Here is an 18,464-nt window from a genome sequence, read left to right as displayed (position 1 = left end):
GCCGTATGGTGCGACCCAGGTTCTGACTTTAAACTGGGGTGGTGAGACAAAAATCCTTAGTATCCGTGGTAATGATGGGCAGCAACTGGTCAAGGATTGGAATTTTGGGTATGGTTGGAAATCATCAACTTCCTAAGCAGTGGTATTCGTTCAACACTGATTGAGTGTGATGCACTTGGGAATAATAATAATAATGATTATGATAATAATTGTGGTATTTGTTAAGTGCTTACTATGTGCCAAACACTATTCTAAGCACTGGGGTGGATACAAGCAAATCGGGTTGGACACAGTCCCTGTCCTACATGGGGCTCACAGTCTCAATCCCCGTTTTACAGATGAGGTAACCGAGGCACAGGGAAGTGATGTGCCCAAGGTCACACAGCAGACTAGTGGCAGAGCTGGGATTAGAATAATAATAATAATAATAATAATAATGATGGCATTTGTTAAGTGCTTACTATGTACAAATCACTGTTCTAAGCGCTGGAGAGGTTACACGGTGATCAGGTTGTCCCACGTGGGGCTCACATTCTTAATCTCCATTTTCCAGCTGAGGTAACTGAGGCACAGAGAAGTTAAGTGACTTGCCCAAAGTCACACAGCTGATAAGTGGTGGAGCAGGGATTTGAACCCATGACCTCTGACTCCAAAGCCCATGCTTTTTCCACTGAGCCATGCTGCTTCTCTATGAACCCCAGGATTAGAAAGTTCAACAGAAGCAAGACACATTCATTCAATCATATTTATTGAGTACTTACTGTGTGCAGAACACTGTACTAAGCACTTGGGAGAGTACACTATAACAATCAACAGACACATTCCCTGCCTACAACGAGCCTACAGTCTAGAGGGGAAGACAGATGTTAATATAAATAAATTACAGATATGTACAAAAGTGCTGTGGGTCTGGAAGGGGGATGAATAAAGGGAGCAAATCAGAGTGATGCCGAAGGGAGTGGGAGAAGAGGAAAGGAGGGCTTAGTCAAGCTAGGCCTCTTGGAGGAGATGTGCCTTCAATAAAGGCTTTGAATGTGGAGGAGAGTAATTGTCTGTCAAATTTGAGGAGGGAGTACTTTCCAGGCCAGAGGCGGGACATGGGTGAGGGATTGGTGGTGAGATAGACAAGATTGAAGTACAGTGAGAAGGTTGGCATTAGAGGAGCAAAGTGTGTGGCTGGGTTGCAGTAGGAGAGTAGGGAGGTGAGGTAGGATTGAGTGCTTTAAAGCTAATGGTAAGGAGTCTTTGTTTGTGGAGGTGGATGGGCAACCACTGGAGTTTCTTGAGTGGGGAAATGTGATCACTGCCAACCAGAAGTTTATAATCTAGTAGTGGGTGCTGACCAAAATTGTACCCTCCCTCCACATATCTGCCAAGCTAGCTCTCTTCCTCCCTTCAAGGCCCTACTGAGAGCTCACCACCTCCAGGAGGGAGGCCTTCCCAGACTGAGCCCCCTCCTTCCTTTCCCCCTCCTCCCCCTCCCCACCCCCCCCGCCTTACCTCCTTCCCCTCTCCACAGCACCTGTATATATGTATATATGTTTGTATGTATTCATTCCTCTATTTTATTTGTACATATTTATTCTAATTATTTTATTTTGTTAATATGTTTTGTTCTCTGTCTCCCCCTTCTAGACTGTGAGCCCATAAGAACTATCTCTATATGTTGCCAACTTGTACTTCCCAAGCACTTAGTACAGTGCTCTGTACACAGTAAGTGATCAATAAATACAGTTGAATGAATGAATGAATTTACAAATAGTGGGACCAGGAGGAAGAACAAGGATTACAGCAGGAAGCAGTATGAATCAATCAGTGGTATTTAGTAAGTGTTTACTATGTGTAGAGCACTGTGTTAAGCACTTGGGAGAGTGCAATACAAGCATATAAGGATGAAAATACCTGAATAATAATAATCAAGGTATCTTTTAAGTGCTTCCTACCTGCCAAAATGCTGTGCTAAGTTCTGGGGAGGATGTAGGTAATCAGACCAGACACAGTCCATGTCTCACTTGTGGGTTCACAGCCTAAGAAGTCAGGAGAGTAGCTATCTTATCCCCATTTTACAGATGAAGAAACTGAGGCTCAGAGAAATTAATGGACTTGCTGGTCAGTGCAGTGGCAGAGCTGAAATTAGACTCTGGATCTCCTGACTCCCAATCTCATGCTCTTTCCACTAGACCATGCTGAAATATTTGAATAAACAAATAAATTATATATAGGTACATAAATGCTGAGGATAGGAGTAAAGCAGCATGGCCTAGTGGATAGAGCATGGGCCTGCATTTTAATCTGGCTCTGCCACTTGTGTGACCTTGGGTACATCACTCAACGTCTCTGGGCCTCAGTTACCTCATTTATTCATACATTCATTCATTCATTCAATCGTATTTATTGAACGCTTACTGTGTGCAGAACAATGTACTAAGTGCTTGGGAAGTACAAGTTGGCAACATATAGAGACGGTCCCTACCCAACAGTGGGCTCACAGTCTAGAAGGGGGAGACAGAGAACAAAACATATTAACAAAATAAAATAAGTAGAATAAATATGTACAAGTAAAATAAATAAATAAATAGAGTAATAAATACGTACAAACATATATACATATATACAGGTGCTGTGGGGAAGGGAAGGAGGTAAGCCGGGGCGATGGAGAGGGGGAGGAGGGGGAGAGGAAGGAGGGGGCTCAGTCTGGGAAGGCCTCCTGGAGGAGGTGAGCTCTCAGTAGGGCCTTGAAGGGAGGAAGAGAGCTAGCTTGGCGGATGTGGGGAGGGGGGGCATTCCAGGCCAGGGGGATGATGTGGGCCAGGGGTCGACGGCGGGACAGGCGAGAACGAGGCACGGTGAGGAGATTAGCGGTAGAGGAGTGGAGGGTGCAGACTGGGCTGTAGAAGGAGAGAAGGGAGGTGAGGTAGGAGGGGGCAAGGTGATGGAGAGCCTTGAAGCCGAGGGTGAGGAGTTTCTGCCTGATGCATCATCTGCAAAATGAAAATTAAGACTGTGAGCCCCACGTGGGACAGGGACTGTGTCCAACCTGATAAGCTCGTATCTACCCCAGTGCTTAGTACAGTGCCTGGCATATATAGTAAACGCATAGCAAATACCATTGAAAAAACTGAAATATATTAGTGCTACATGTGACATAAGAAGTATGTCATCTGGATGCATCAGAAACTACCATCCTTAGCCCAGTTTGGGCCATGGTCGAGTATTCATTTTATACTTAGTAAGTGCAAAACTTATACTGGACACTATGGTGATTATAGAGGAAGGAAATGAAAAGGTCCCTGCCCTCAAACAATGGGGAAGGTAAGATAAGCACCAAAAGAAAATCATGTGAAAGAAAACATTAAAAACAAGTGGCAAAAACCTACACACTTAGAAAAGAACTATGAGGATAAGTGATTGAATGAGTGTATCTATCTGTATATATCTGTAATTCATGTATTTATTTATTTATTTATATTACTGTCCATCTCTCCCTAGAGAGATCACATCTAGAGATTGTGAGCTCGCTGTGGGCAGGAGTATGTCTGTTGTTATTACTGTACTCTCCCAAGTGCTTAGTACAGTGCTTTGCACACAGTAAGCGTTCAATAAATGCGATTGAATTAATGAATGAAGAAAATATATCTTCCAGCCAAATGGTGAGTGACCCATCATATCTTTGTTTTGAGGAATTTAAGTGAGTGGGACTAAAAGGTGGAACATTTATCATTATCATTTGAGTTGTGGAGAGGAAGCTTGGGCTACAATTTTGAGGGGGCAGGTTTTCCAGAGGGCACAACTTGGAGGGAGCAGAAGGCTTCTCATTTGCTTGTAAAGGGGTATTAAGGCTCTTGGCAAACCCTAGCTCTGGAGCCCAGGAAGGGAGGAGGGGAAATGGAAGAAGGGAAGTGCTGGAGGTTGGAGGGGGAGAAGTGAGAGAGATAAAGAGGGCAGTATCACTCAACTGCTATTTCACTGGACATTGCAGAATGCATTTGTCGAGCTTTAATTGTGGTTATCATCATCATGAAGCTGCTTGTGGGCAAGGAACATGTCCCAAGTCCTTAGTATAGTGATCTGCACACAGTAGATGCTGAACAAATACCACTGATTGATCATCATCATCATCATCACCATCATCACGCTACTTGGAAGCGTTGCTCAGTGGAAAGAGCACGGGTTTGGGAGTCAGAGGTCATGCATGGATTCTGATCCCGACTCCGCAATGTCTGCTGTGTGACCTTGGGCAAGTCACTTAACTTCTCTGAGCCTCAGTTACCTCATCTGTAAAATGGGGATTAAGACTGTGAGCCCCACGTGGGACAACCTGCTTACCTTGTATCTCCCCAGCACTTAGAGCAGTGCCTGGCACATAGTAAGTGCTTAACAAATACCATCATCATCATCACAACCATTCATTCAATTGTATTTATTGAGTGCTTACTTTATGCAGAACACCATACTAAGTGCTTGGGAAGTACAATTCAGTAACAAAGAGAGATAATCCCTGCTCACAAGGGGCTCACAGTCTAGAAGGAGGGAGATAGACATCAAAGAACAAAGCCCTAGTCCTTCCTTCTTCCCTGAATAATTCATTATAGTTACGTTAGTCCACTCTACCATATTGGAGAAACGTGGATTTCAGCTTGAAATAAAGAACATTTCACATTATTTTAAGACTCCTTTGTAATAGATTCTTAGGAAGTTATCTGCTTTTTGCATGTGTGGGACCTCTTTCAAGGCCGTGACAGCACCCTGAGAGAGGAAATTTATGAAGTGGCATTGCTAAAAATCTGGAAGAATTAATGTACTCTTTGAGTGATTTATTTCCTTCCTTCTGCAAAGATCCAGCCTGTTGCGTTTTGAAATGCAGTCACATGAGATGATCTCCATTTTTCAACAGGGTATATGAACAGTTTGTGGAGAGATCAAATATCATGAGGAAGAGTCTTTTCAGATTATTTGGGCCAATATGCACCCGGGATCTTTACTTGTTACAAAATCCAGGAAGGGCAAGATGACTCACTTTTTTGTTTCATATGGTCTTTATTTAAGGGTGGAGGGATCTTGTACTAGAAATTTCCTGCAGTGAGTTCAGCTTACATTGCAGCCCTTCATATCTGTAGCAGAACCAGACCACTAGAATCTTAGAACCTAAGTCTTTGGCCAGGGTGGCTCCCAGCTAGAAATCTTCTGTACCTGAAAAATGGGGGCATCAATGTGACAGTTTGTCATAGACAGTGTTACAGGGTCAAGGAGAGAAAAGACAGATGTGAAAGGAGAAACAAGTATGGGAATCTACTCACCTAACACCTGCTCTTTCTATTGCTCCCAGCTTGAAAGGGCACCAAGATGTGGATTGTTTTGTGGAAAATACCATTTGTAGGGAACCCAAATGCTCAGGGATAAAGTGGAGGGTGAATTAGCCAGAAGGCAGCGAGTGGGGAAAGGTTGAAACTGAGCCTTTCATTTATTTAATAAGGCACAGGAATTTGAATCCTCTGGGACATAAATGAAGATGGGAATGCTGGGAGAAACTTGGCCTTTTTCTACCTCTACTCTGATCTGTTTCACTGGGGCAATGCTAGAGTTACTGAGCATTACCGAGTTAATATCTACAGGATCCTTTGAGCTCTTGGGTGAAAAAAGCTAAATTAGGGACAAAGTATTGAATAAAATGAAGGCTTTATTTCCACATCTACTGTATACTTTTTTCTCTGCTGTAGCATTTTTCATCCAAGAGCTCAAAGGATCCCACAGACATTATGAAAGAAAACCATAGTTATTTCAAACTGTTACTTCTTAACAGTCCTTCCGTTTTATCTTTCAAAGTTTATTTTTTCCTCTTTATAACATCTCTTTGAAGACATGAAAACTAGGTTCATTTTGAGTCCATTCCCTAAACAAATCTGTTTGTTCTTGCTTTGCCTGGCATTTGGTTTACGGTCAGAAACAGACAGCCACAGTGGAGGTTAGAATATGGGCAGAGTGCTGTTGGATGTGCTATGGTGGATTCTCTGATGGCTACAGTGAGCCCTGAGGGAACTCTCCCATTCCATGAGGAGCCTCCCGAGGGTGGTAGGTCAGGGCCCATTTACCCAGTGTTTGAAATAACCCTTCCTGCCTCATGCCCTTTCTAGAAACAGGCAGCAGGTTGGGGTTTTGGTATCCAGAGTAAATATTTAACAGATCTTCCACCAGCCCAGTGTCTGCAATGTGTGTTTTAGAGAGAGGGTGGAAAATCTAGCTAAGTTTCTGAGATTCCTCTATGGCTACAAGGGAGGCGCAGAGGACAATACCAATAAGACATTAGGAAGCAGTGTTGCCTACTAGAAGGACATGGGAATGGGAGTCAGAGAGGACCTGGATTCTAATCCCAGCTCTACCTCCTTCCCTCATCTGTGAAGTGGGGATTCAGTACCCATTCTCCCTCTTACTTAGATTGGGAGCCCCATCTGAGTCTGATGTGATTATATTATATTAGCCCCAGCACTTAGTACAGTGATTTGCACATAGTAAGTGCTTAACAAGATGCATAATTATTAACATCATTTGGATCCTAATAGTCCATGGATTGAATCAGTTGCAGGGTGGCCTAATTATAATTGTGATTTTTCTCAAATGTTTACTATGTGCCAAAGACCGTACTAAGCACTGAGGTAGATACAAGATAATTGGGTACCACATGGGGCTCACAGACTAGGGATTCAATCCTTATTCTCTTTCCTACTTATTTTGCAGATGAGGGAACTGAGGCACAGATAAGTTAAGTGACTTTCCCAAGGTCACATGGCAGGTAAGTGGTGGAGTCTGGTCTAGAATCCAGGCCCTCTGATTCCCAGCATTTCCAGACTCCCAGACTCTTTCCACTAGGCCGTGCTGCTTCCCTAACAGTGCAATCCCTAAAGCAGATTGCCTGGCCAGTCTAGAAAGCCTAGATTGTAGGTCAGGGTTTCCTAATTCACTGTAGGTGTCTCAGCTTGAGCGAGATCTGAGCATTTAATGTGAATGTTTGTAGAGAACAGGATTCTAGGAGAGTCCAACATATCCCCATAGGGAACTAAGAGCATTAGTAGCTAAGCACCTTTTATCTCTTATTTCTGGTGTGTGGTGACCCCATTATAAACTTACCCAGTGAATATGGTTTTATCTTCATTTCTCCACAACTCCAGCAGCAGAATTATCCTAACTTTGAGGTCTCTAGGCCAAACTTGGGCGTTCTGCTCTTGTGGTTTGTAAAGTTTCTAGAGGTTGCAGAAAGATGAGTATTGTTGCTCTTGTGAGGACTTGTTTTCAACAACAACATACCACAAACTGCCAATAAAACTGATTTCCCCAAAACTGCTGCGAGGAAGGAGAAGATTGGTTAGATCTCATAGTCTGAGACCTGCTGAACTCTTTCTGGAGATGTTATGACTTAATTCTATTATCTCCTTGTTTGGAAAGTCCCATAAAAATGCCTGTGTTTTTCCAGTTGGAAAAAAATCCACATATGCGTCTCAAACAGAAAACAGAATTGCTACCCTAAGACTCTAGAAAGGCCACGAACAGAAGCAGTTCAAGTAATTCAAGCAGTTGATGGAGGCAGTGCCCAAAAGATAGCAGCTCAGAAGAGCCCAGGCAGGGAAGCAGGCTGGCAGGAGTGGGCCAGTGGGTGAAGGATAAATAAATACGATTGATGATGAAGGGCTGAGATAAGGTGACCAGACACCTCACTTCTAGAGAGTCTTGACCCCGCACTAGAAAGGCCTGTGGTGGCAGTGTTGGCAGTGGAAAGAGCACAGACCTAGTGGTCATCTGGCTGACCTGTATTCTGTTTCTGGCTCTGCCACTTTCCTGCTGTGACCTTGGGTAAATCACTTAACTTTTCTATGCCTCTGTTTCCTCATCTGTAAAATGAGGATTAAATTCATTCATTCATTCATTCAATAGTATTTATTGAGTGCTTACTGTGTGCAGAGCACTGTACTAAGCGCTTGGGAAGTACAAGTTGGCAACATATAGAGACAGTCCCTACCCAACAGTGGGCTCACAGTCTAGAAGGGGGAGACAGACAACAGAACAAAACATATTAACAAGATAAAATAAATAGAATAAATATGTACAAATAAAATAAGTAGAGTAATAAATATGTACAAAAATATATACATATATACAGGTGCTGTGGGGAGGGGAAGGAGGTAAGGCGGGGGGTGGGGAGGGGGAGGAGGGGGAGAGGAAGGAAGGGGCTCAGTCTGGGAAGGCTTCCTGGAGGAGGTGAGCTCTCAGTAGGGCTTTGAAGGGAGGAAGAGAGCTAGCTTGGCGGATGTGTGGAGGGAGGGCATTCCAGGCCAGGGGGATGACGTGGGCCTGAGAACGAGGCACGGTGAGGAGATTAGCGGCAGAGGAGCGGAGGGTGCGGGGTGGGCTGTAGAAGGAGAGAAGGGAGGTGAGGTAGGAGGGGGAGGGGTGATGGAGAGCCTTGATCCCAGGATGAGGAGTTTTTGCCTGATGCGTAGATTGATTGGTAGCCACTGGAGACTTTTGAGGAAGGGAGTAACATGCCCAGAGCATTTCTGCACAAAGATGATCCGGGCAGCAGCGTAAAGTATCGATTGAAGTGGGGAGAGACAGCAGGCTGGGAGATCAGAGAGGAGGCTGATGTAGTAATCCAGTCAGGATAGGATGAGAGACTGAACAAGCAGGGTAGCATTTTGGATGGAGAGGAAAGTGTGGATCTTGGCAATGTTGTGGAGGTGAGACTGGCAGGTTTTGGTGATGGCTTGGATGTGAGGGGTGAACGAGAGAGCAGAGTCGAGGATGACACCAAGGTTGTGGGCTTGTGAGATGGGAAGGATGGTAGTGCCGTCAACAGTGATGGGAAAGTCAGGGAGAGGGCAGGGTTTGGGAGGGAAGATAAGGAGTTCAGTCTTGGACATGTTGGGTTTTAGATGGCGGGCAGACATCCAGATGGAGATGTCCTGAAGGCAGGAGGAGATGCGAGCCTGGAGGGAGGGAGAGAGAGCAGGGGCAGAGATGTAGATTTGGGTGTCATCAGCGTAGAGATGATAGTTGAAGCCGTGGGAGTGAATTAGTTCACCAAGGAAGTGAGTGTAGATGAGAAGAGAAGGGGACCGAGAACTGACCCTTGAGGAACCCCTACAGTAAGGGGATGGGAGGGGGAGGAGGAGCCCGCAAAAGAGACTGAGAATGAACGACCGGAGAGATGAGGAGAACCAGGAGAGGACAGAGTCTGTGAAGCCAAGCCATTAAATCTTACTCCCTCCTACTTAGGCAGTGAACCCCATATGGGACAGCGACTGTGTCTGGTCTGATGATATTGTATTTACCACAGTGCTTAATACGGTGCTTTGCACATAGTAAGAGCTTAACAAATACAATAATAATGATCCTAATAATTACCCTTGAAGGTGTGGTGAGAGAGAATGCCCATGATGTAATGGTGGTGGTTGCTGCTGCTGAAGAGGAAGGGAAATGATCCTCTTCTTCAGTGGAGTTATCAGTTCTTACTGCCACCGCTGAATGTGAGGTTATTGAGGCTATTCATAATACTAATACTACTACTAATAATACTAATTGTGGTATTCGTTAGGCATCTAGTATGTTCCAGGCACTGTACTAGGCACTTGGGTAGATCCAAATTAATAGGATTGGACACTGTCCCTGTCCCACATGGGACTCACATTCTTAATCTCCATTTTACAGATGAGGTAACTGAGGCACAGTGATGTTAAGGGACTTGCCCTAGGTCACACAGCAGACCAGTGGCAGAGCTGGGATTAGACCCCAGGTCCTTCTGACTCCCAGGCCCATGCTCTATCCATTAGTTTCCAGTTATTTGTATTCCCACGGCTGGAAACCCATCATCCGACCCTGCAAGGAACGTCTATCAACATCCCCTGAAGAGCAGCCACATTTGGGTTGGTGGCAAGCTCTGCCCACCCTCCTCTGTCTGCAATAACTGCTCAGCCCATGCTGATAGGAGGCTTGCCTCTGGCTGCTGGGGTCTGGAAGGTGGCAATGGGGGCCCCATTGCAGTGAGGATATTTTTAGAGTCAAAGCCAAAGGACTTGGCCTTCAATAAAGGACTGGAAAGAAGACATTGAGTAATTGTCTTGGGAGGTAGAAATGTTATGGGTAAAAATGGGGTAAGGAGATGTTGGTGGCAGCACTGGTCAGGCTAAAGGTGTGAGACAATGTAGGGAAATTAGAGGGGACAAAAATGTATAAGATGGGGTGAGTGAGTGAAATTTCCAAAATTCGTGGAGCAGTCAGAAAATGGATGAAACTTGGGAGGCTGGTGAATATAATAGGACTGAAATCTAGAAGAAAAAGGACTAAAGAATTTTATTAACCAGTGACTGAGGTAGAGGTCCTGCAGGACATACTTAAGAAAGAGTACTTCCCCCCCCTCCTCTCCTTTTCTCTGTTGAATCACTTGACATCAAAGTTTCTAGGCCTATATTCAGACCTGTCTCTGCCCCTTCTTGCTAATGTGATTTGGAGTCATTACCAGGTTAGTGATGCGTGCAGCCTAGCAGTACAGATTCTAACCTGGTACTGTTCCCAAAGTAAAATACAGCATTCATATCTAGTCAAATCAGGCACATATATATTTGTTTTTACATTCTGGCCTACCTCCAGGAATGCCTCTGACATAATTTTCTGGGGATTGAATTTCTCTGGGAGAAGTAATTGTTTGAATGGCTCTTTTGGCAGAATTCCTCTGCTCTCCTCAACATATTGTTCTTGGGGACGCTGTATGTGAAAGTGTAGTTTTTCCAGCCAAAAAATGAAATATGTTCTGAGTCACTGGTGCCAGAAAAGAAGTGGGGGGGGGGGGGGGGGACTAGGAGGGGAAGCAGGGGAGTATGGAGGTGTACATATTTCTAGGACAAACATAATATGTTTACTGATAGGCACAATCTTAGAAACCAGATTTAGAAGGGAACTGTGGAGGTGATCTATGGTAAACCCTGCCTCCTGGAAAACTTCACCTTTACCTTTTCAGAAAAATAGGGATTTCTCCTGTTCTTAAAGATCTCTGAAAAAGCAGTTTCCACCAGCTTCCCACATAACTCATTCCAGTGTTAAAAAATTCCTACTGTCAAAGTTCATTCTTATGCAATTCAAGCCTGTCGCCTCTTGTTCCGTCCACTTTGGAGAAGAACAACTGTTCTCCACATGATAACCATCGTATATTAGAGGGCTGTGTGCAAAGATAATGTAATTTATAAAGGAGAATGATAGTTTTTAAATAGTTATTAATGGCAATGTGTAGAACTAGAGAGATGGTGTAGTCAAGTGTTTAGAGCTTTGGAGAGAGTAATTTTTTTTAAAAATGGTATTTGTTAAGCACTTATTATGTACCAGGCACTGTACCAAGTGCTGGGGTAGATACCAGATAATCAGGTTGGACTCAGTCCCTGTCCTACATAGGGCTCACAGGCTGAATGCCCATTTTACAGATATGGTAACTGGGGCATAGAGAAGTTAAGTAACTTGCCCAAGGTCATACAGCAGACAAGTGGCGAAGCGGGGATTAACTGTGCTTGTCAATGCTCTAGTTCAGGCATGGCCATGAAATCACTGGCCAAACCTCACTGTGCCTTTTTCTTCTCAACTGTAGAATGGTGGACCTCTCAGAGAGCACTTTGAGAACAATATTGGTCGTGGCATCTGGATGCTAAGGCAAGCAGTTCTATAAATGCCAGGTAGATAGGGGCATTTGTGCTGTCATACTAAGGGAAAACCAAACAGCCATTTGCACTTTGAATGCCTCACTGGACCATCAGTGAGCATGGAAGAAAGTTTAATTCTGGATTGTGAGAGCAGGAAGACTGAAGAGTAGCTGGGTTTGTACCATGGATAATAATGCCCAGTTTGAGGAGGACCAAGTTGTCACCTGGAGTGCAGATTCATGCCTACATGGCAGAGCCCAAGTGTCAAACATCGGGCCAATTGTGGCAACTGGAATGCTGCTGGCAAAGTCAGCCAGTGGAGTAATGGTTACCTCAGTGTGCGGGGTAATGGTCATGGAATGGGGGCTTCCTGGACATCTCAGGGGGCACAAATGCATGAGCACCCAAAGCAGCACTCAGGTAATTCACGCTATGAATATATAGACAGAATAGTGACTTTTGCCCATGTTTCCCACTTGGTTTGATCTTGCGACCAAGTCGTTCAGTGAACATGTTCAACATTCATTGTTTTTAACTGTTAATTGTGGTTTGTGTGATGGGAGATATGAAAGGTACCAAACTGGAATTTTGTGTATTCTAACTTCCTCTTTCCATATCGGGTAAACTCATCAATTAAAACAACCCTCAGGGAAGGGGTGAATTTAGGTGCACCCCGCTTTTTCAAAAGCGGGAAAAGGAGGTTTCTACTGTTTCCTAACTGGGAAAAAGAGACATTGTGATAAGTGGGAACCAAGACTCCCCTCCGGCTTCGATGTGTATGGAGGATTTGCTTTGCTAACTGAGAACTATTTGGAATTGATTCAGCCAGCAACCGTGAATTGAGCAAAATCATGGGGGCTAGCTCTGTGCAGCCCAAAGCGAGCGAATGGGAGCCTACAGTGCTTTGGAGACAACGTGATTAACTTTTTACTGAGGTTTCCAGATGTTGGACTTGATCCCAACTTCTAAAGGTCTATAATGCTTAACAGGCAGGGTGTGTGTGTTGAGTGGAGCCACTAACAAGAGTTTTCTTTCATAAACCTAGGACTGAGGAGAAAAGCAGAGTTTGGGGAAATTGCTACAGCCCCAGACCAGAACTTGCAATTTCTTCTGGAGAAAGGAGGTGAAGTGCAATTGGTCGGGTGCCTACAGTGGGGAGGAAGATGATGGCACTGCCCAGAAGAACCCCTTGGCACCACTCCTTCTCTTTAGCAACCATCACTTGGGCTCTGCTTCTTTGCAGTGGCTCCCAGGCCCAGAAGGACTGCACGGGGGTCGATTGCAAGCCGCTGGAGAACTGCATTGAGGAGGTTCTGGAGCCAGGAGAGTGCTGTGCCATGTGCTTGCAGCATGGTTGCACATGTGAGGGCTATCAGTACTATGACTGCGTCAACGTGGGCTTCATGAATGGCAAGGTGCCCGAGGGCCAGTCCTACTTTGTGGACTTTGGGAGCACTGAGTGCTCATGCCCCAAGGGTGGGGGCAAGATCAGCTGCCAGTTCATGCTATGCCCAGAACTCCCCCCAAACTGCATCGATGCGGTCATGCCCACCGACAGCTGTCCACAGTGCGGGAGAATTGGCTGCCTGCACCAGGGACAGAAGTATGTGGCCGGACACACAGTGAGCATGCCTGATTGCCAGGTTTGCCACTGCCCCAACTCTGGAGGGAAGCTCATTTGCTACCAGGTCCCAAACTGTGATGCCTCTGCCCTCCAGCCCTCCGGCAACTTTTCAGAGCATGGGGAGAGTGACCCTGAGAGGCACTATGATGACCCTTACAGCTATGACCAGGAGGCTGCAGAAAGTGACCATCCACAGGTGGAGCCACCCAGAAAGTCCAGGACCCACCATGCCGCCCAGTTCACTCCAGACCACAACAGTCTAGAGCTACAGGAGCAGCAAAACGAGGACTATGACTATGTCGCCAGTAGCGTGACTACTCCTGCTATGACCCAGCCTATTTCCACCACTGAGCAGCCTCCCGCTGTGCTCAGAACCAAAGCCCCCAGCCAGTCTAAAGCTAGACGTGTGCCCATGGAGGAGGAACAGGTGGAGGAGGAGGAGGAGGACGAGGAAGAGGAGGAGGATGAGGAAGAGGAGGAGGACAGGGAGCAAGTCAGCCCCACAAGGGTCTCCGGGATGCATGAAGTGGCCCAGAAAGTCTCATTCACTGTGGAGGCCCAGAGTGAGGCCAGAGAAACAGTGGGAGCTGGAACCCCAAGCAACTCAGTGGAACCTGCTGTGCAAACCCAGGCGAGGTTCGGGGACCTAGAAACAGCTGAGCCTAAAATTAACACCATTCCCAACTCAAAGCCAAGCCTGAAGGAGGTGGGGGAAGGAGGAGAAGGACACATTCTTGTGGGCTTAAAAGAAGCCACCACCACAGAGCCAAACATGCTGCTGCCTGTCCAGGAGAACAGTGCTTTCTTTAAGGCCAAAGTTGGTCCAACTACATCCTCTCCCACTGCTCAGAGCCAGACCCCGAAGCCGCCCAAGCAGCCGCAGGTGCTTTTCCATTACCACACAGAGGGAGAGGGAGACCCCAACTCGATTCATTCTGTTTCCAGAGTCCAGGAAGGTAAGAGACTCAACTCATTTTCAGCTGATCAGCCAGTCAATTATGAATCGATTTTTTGCCTTTGGCAAACAAAGCTTTCTTTTGAGTCTGGTGTCTCAGAGGCACTGCATTCTCCCCTTCCTTCAGGTTACACAAACTACAGGACATTTTCCTTATTGTACTTTTGGCCTCCATGTCACGCAGACATTCTCTGTTGCTTATTTAATTCTGGGAAACCAAGAGCTTTCTGTTGCTGTCTGCTTTCCCTTGTCTTATAATGTCATAGGCCAACCGTTCTGCAGTTGTTTGCCATTCATGAAGGTAAGCACTCACGGGGCTGTTTATCAGAGAAATGTATTTCCGTATTAAAAACTTAATTGTCAGTTCCAAGTGCCTAATCACCACCAACAAAATTTTTAGTTCTGGTTTTTGAAAGCTATTTTTATTTTCAAGCAGTTAAAGTGTAACTCTCAAATATTTAGGAGTGATATTTCTAGCTTGTCGACTATTCAGACCCTTAGCTTTGACTCTCTTTGCTGTTGCTTGCTGCTGCTGCCACTGCTGGCAGTTTGGGGCCATTTTCTGTTCACGTGCTTAGAGAGATGTACTGGCTAGTTATTGCTGGCCACAGCCCTGGAAATCTCACTGTTGCTGCCAGCTGTCAATCAGGTAAGCCATTTTTAGCCATTATCTTTACTCACCCCTCCTTTTCCCTGCCCTGTGCAAGAGGGGCTGTGGGGATTTGAGCAGTGGCAATACTCTTCTCAGTCTTTTTTCTCTCCCCCACCCCCCCCCACCCCGCCAGAACTGCCAAGTGAAACCACCTGGAAACCCTGCCACCTTCCCATCCTGATATCCAGTGCCCTCACTCCCAACATGTCATGTGCATACCAGCCTGTAGGAGATTAAAAGTCAAGTTCTCCAAATTTTAGAACTTTAAGCAATTTACTTGTGATTGGACTCTTGAGGATCTGGGCAACTGCACCATCGTGCCCCTCCAGGTACTCCTTTACCATGACACTTGTTTGACTCTGTCTTTTAGGTTGTTTTTTGTATTTGTTATTTCATCTTTCAAACCTTTCCCCCATTTTATTCTTAGATTGCAAACCCATATATGGTTCTTATCTTCCTCTCGCTTTTGTATTTATTTCAGTGCTTAAAGCTGTGCTCTGCACCCAATAGGTGCTTATTAAATACTGTTATTACTCCTATTACTATCTCCTCATCCCACCCATCCTCATTGATCCCTCCTTCTTATAAACTTGAATCCCCATCATTACAGCTTTGGGGAGATTACCCTCACTCCCCTTTCCAGTGCACAGAGATGCTGGACCTTCAACACACCCTAACTACCTTTTTATTCTTTTTAATTTGTTCCAGTCCTCAAAATCTGTATGGTAATAGGAACAATGATGGCACATCCTCTCCCTCACTCTCCCTCTGACCCAACTCCCAACTGATAGGTGGTGGGATAGAAACCCTGTCCATTGATCTAGTTAATGCAGGACACCTGGTTGTCACATCTCTCATTTAGAGTAATGTATGCAAGCAAAGGACATTGATTAGGTTGGGCTAAGATTTTCTCCTTGGGTCAACTGTATATTGGTAGCAGGGGCTGACCTACTACCCCTTTTCAACTTAGATCCTGCCTTGATCCAAGAATACATGTGACACAGAGGCTCTAGTCCATGTGCTAAGGGGCAAAATGAGAAGCAGCATGGCCTAGTGGAAAGAGCATGGGCCTGGGAATTAGATGACCTGGGTTCTAATCCTGATTCTTGCCAATTGCTTGCTGGGTGACCTTGGGTAAATCACTTAACATCTCTGAGCCTCAGTTCTCATGTTCTCCCTCCTACTTAGACTGCAAGCCCCATGTGGGACAGGGACTTCGTCCAATCTAATTAACTTATATCTACCCCAGTGCTTAGAACAGTGTCGGACACATAGTAAATGCTTAACAAATACAATAAAAAATGGCTTACCCTTAGCCTGCCAATCTAAAAAAAAATGCAATTTGTGTGAGTCTCTTTCTTCTCCTGCCTCCCTTACACACTGTGATTTAATGGTTTAAAGACAGACTGTGTAATAGGGTATTAAAATCTGTTTTGCAAAACCCTAAATTCTAACTTTAGTATTTGTTACATTGTGAATCCAATTGGCAAAGTTCTCCCCAACATTTCCTCCTGGAGAGTCATTGAATTGCTTAGGAAAGTATATTTATGATCAATGTAATCACGAGGGATTTATTGGGTGCCTACTATTTGCAAAGCCCTACTCAGTCTTTTAGGTCAACTGGGGGCTATTCAAGGCTTCGCAATACTCTCGCTAGTCCCTTCAGTGGGAATTAGGCATGGAGAAGACTTGGGCTCCATCTCTTTATCTACTTATATAAAATGATGAATGTGGAATGATATTTTCTTCGAACATGGGGTCTTGTGAATTCCTATTCTCTTTTCCATAAATCCTGAATTTTAAATAAGCATCCAGACCCCACTTTGGTCTTCATCTTGCAGCCAGTCTCATGGATATTTCATTATTCTGTCTCACTCACCCAACATATTTTCTTAATGGTCATTGTGGCAGAGCTGTAATAAAAAATCTGTGGATGGAGATTACCATCTATTCAGTTTACAATTGAGTGCTATTGAGCAATTGAGTATGAAGCCTGGCCTAGTGGGCAGAAGGAAATAGGGTAGTCATTAAGAAATAGGGTAGAGTCTCATCTGTTTGGGATGAGTTGGACATCTTCCTGTGGAGTGGTTGAGGTGGCTCTAACAAGGCCCCTTTGATTTCTGGGAGTCTGATTTTTGTAATCCAGTGCTCAATCCAATGCCCTTCTGTGTTTTTATTAAGTTCAAGGTCAGGAACCTGCAATGCAGCCTACCCCTTCCCAAACCCAGCTCCCTGGGTGCCGTCTAGGGGGAGAACATAGTGCTTTGGCATATAGCAAGCTCGTCATACATACCAGAAGAAGGAGAAGATGCTGCAGCTGCAGGGGAATGTGGCCTTTGACAGATGTGCTTCTATTCTCCTTCAAACCCTGGACCTAGAAGAAATGTGGAAAACCCATCAGTTTTTCTTCAGGGCTCTGCTGATTCCATTTGTTACAAAAACATAATAAACAGCATTTCTTCTCTCTCTGGGCATGCAAAGGGCAGCTTGTGCTTGCTCCCAGAAACCAAAAATATTTCTAGTAATGCAGCAAGAATGATGGTCCCACTCAAGCCTTAGATGTCTAATTGAAGTAATTGCATTGAAGCAGAAAGGCAAGAACCACAGGAGCGACTGCTGGTATGGAATTGCAGCAGTCTTCGTTGTAGCACCAGGTTGAATGAAGAGCCCAAGGCTGTAGACTATAAGCTTCCCTTTAAACTGTAAGCTCCTTGCAGGCAGGGAGTGTGTCTACCACTTGTACTCTCCCAAGTGCTTAGTAATCAATCATATTTATTGAGTGTTTACTTTGTGCAGAGCACTGTACTAAGCACTCTAGTGCAGTGCTCTACATAAAGTAAGGCCTCAATAAATACCATCGATTGAGTGATTGACTATACCCAGCAGTAGGGTGGCTTCAGCCTCCATTGGGCCCAGAAAGCACAATGTTTCCGTTTTGTGTTACTCCATGATGGCCAGTTTATTGTAACAAACTTTATGGGCTTTCTGCAAAAGCCTCGGGAAGCATTTCAGCTTGAGGAAAGTTGCCTGGCATGGTTAGGAGTAAGGCAATTGCTCAGGAACTATTGTTGCTTTAATTGGGATTGGGTTGTGTCTGACGAGTATATTCATGTGTTCTGCATAATCAAATGCACATGTCCATTTTCTTTTGGAGGACTCTTGAATTAGTATAAAGAGACTTGTAATAGCTTCAGCCAGAGGATGAAAGAGAATTGCATTTCTTTTTCTGGGAGTAAGGATGGAAACAAATATTTGTTGGGTTCATTACTAAGCCTTACAGTCGTTACAACTAGCCAATGCTGTCAGACAATCAGAGACATAGAATGACTATGGCAGTGACAAGAATAAGATATCCTTTTGGATAAAAGCATTGGTTGTGGCATTCTCATTCTTTCCCAACTCTAGACAGGCCCAGTAATTAAATGTCTGTGTCCACTGAAGCTCCTGCCTCATACTTTCTGCTGAAATTATAGTGACGTGTGGAAGAAAAGGAACCCCTTTGGGAAAGCAAATCTGACTTTGCTTGATCATTGGTGTGGTTATTCTCCTAGAAAAGAGTTT

General features: G+C 44.9%; 1 protein-coding gene across 1 annotated transcript in view; it reads left to right on the top strand.

The window, feature by feature from the left end:
• The window catches only part of FBLN2 (fibulin 2), a 207,322-nt gene that overhangs the window by 42,832 nt on the left and 146,026 nt on the right, over positions 1-18,464 (top strand). Inside the window, exon 2 of the mRNA XM_038740258.1 lies at positions 12,718-14,252. Coding sequence (XP_038596186.1) covers positions 12,836-14,252 — 1,417 coding nt within the window. The 5' untranslated portion in view covers positions 12,718-12,835. The remainder of the gene's footprint in view (positions 1-12,717; positions 14,253-18,464) is intronic.

Source organism: Tachyglossus aculeatus, chromosome X1, assembly GCF_015852505.1.
Source record: "Tachyglossus aculeatus isolate mTacAcu1 chromosome X1, mTacAcu1.pri, whole genome shotgun sequence".
In the NCBI taxonomy this organism is placed as follows: domain Eukaryota; kingdom Metazoa; phylum Chordata; class Mammalia; order Monotremata; family Tachyglossidae; genus Tachyglossus; species Tachyglossus aculeatus.
Note: the sequence above shows the minus strand (reverse complement) of the source record. Positions and strands in the feature narration are given on the sequence as shown.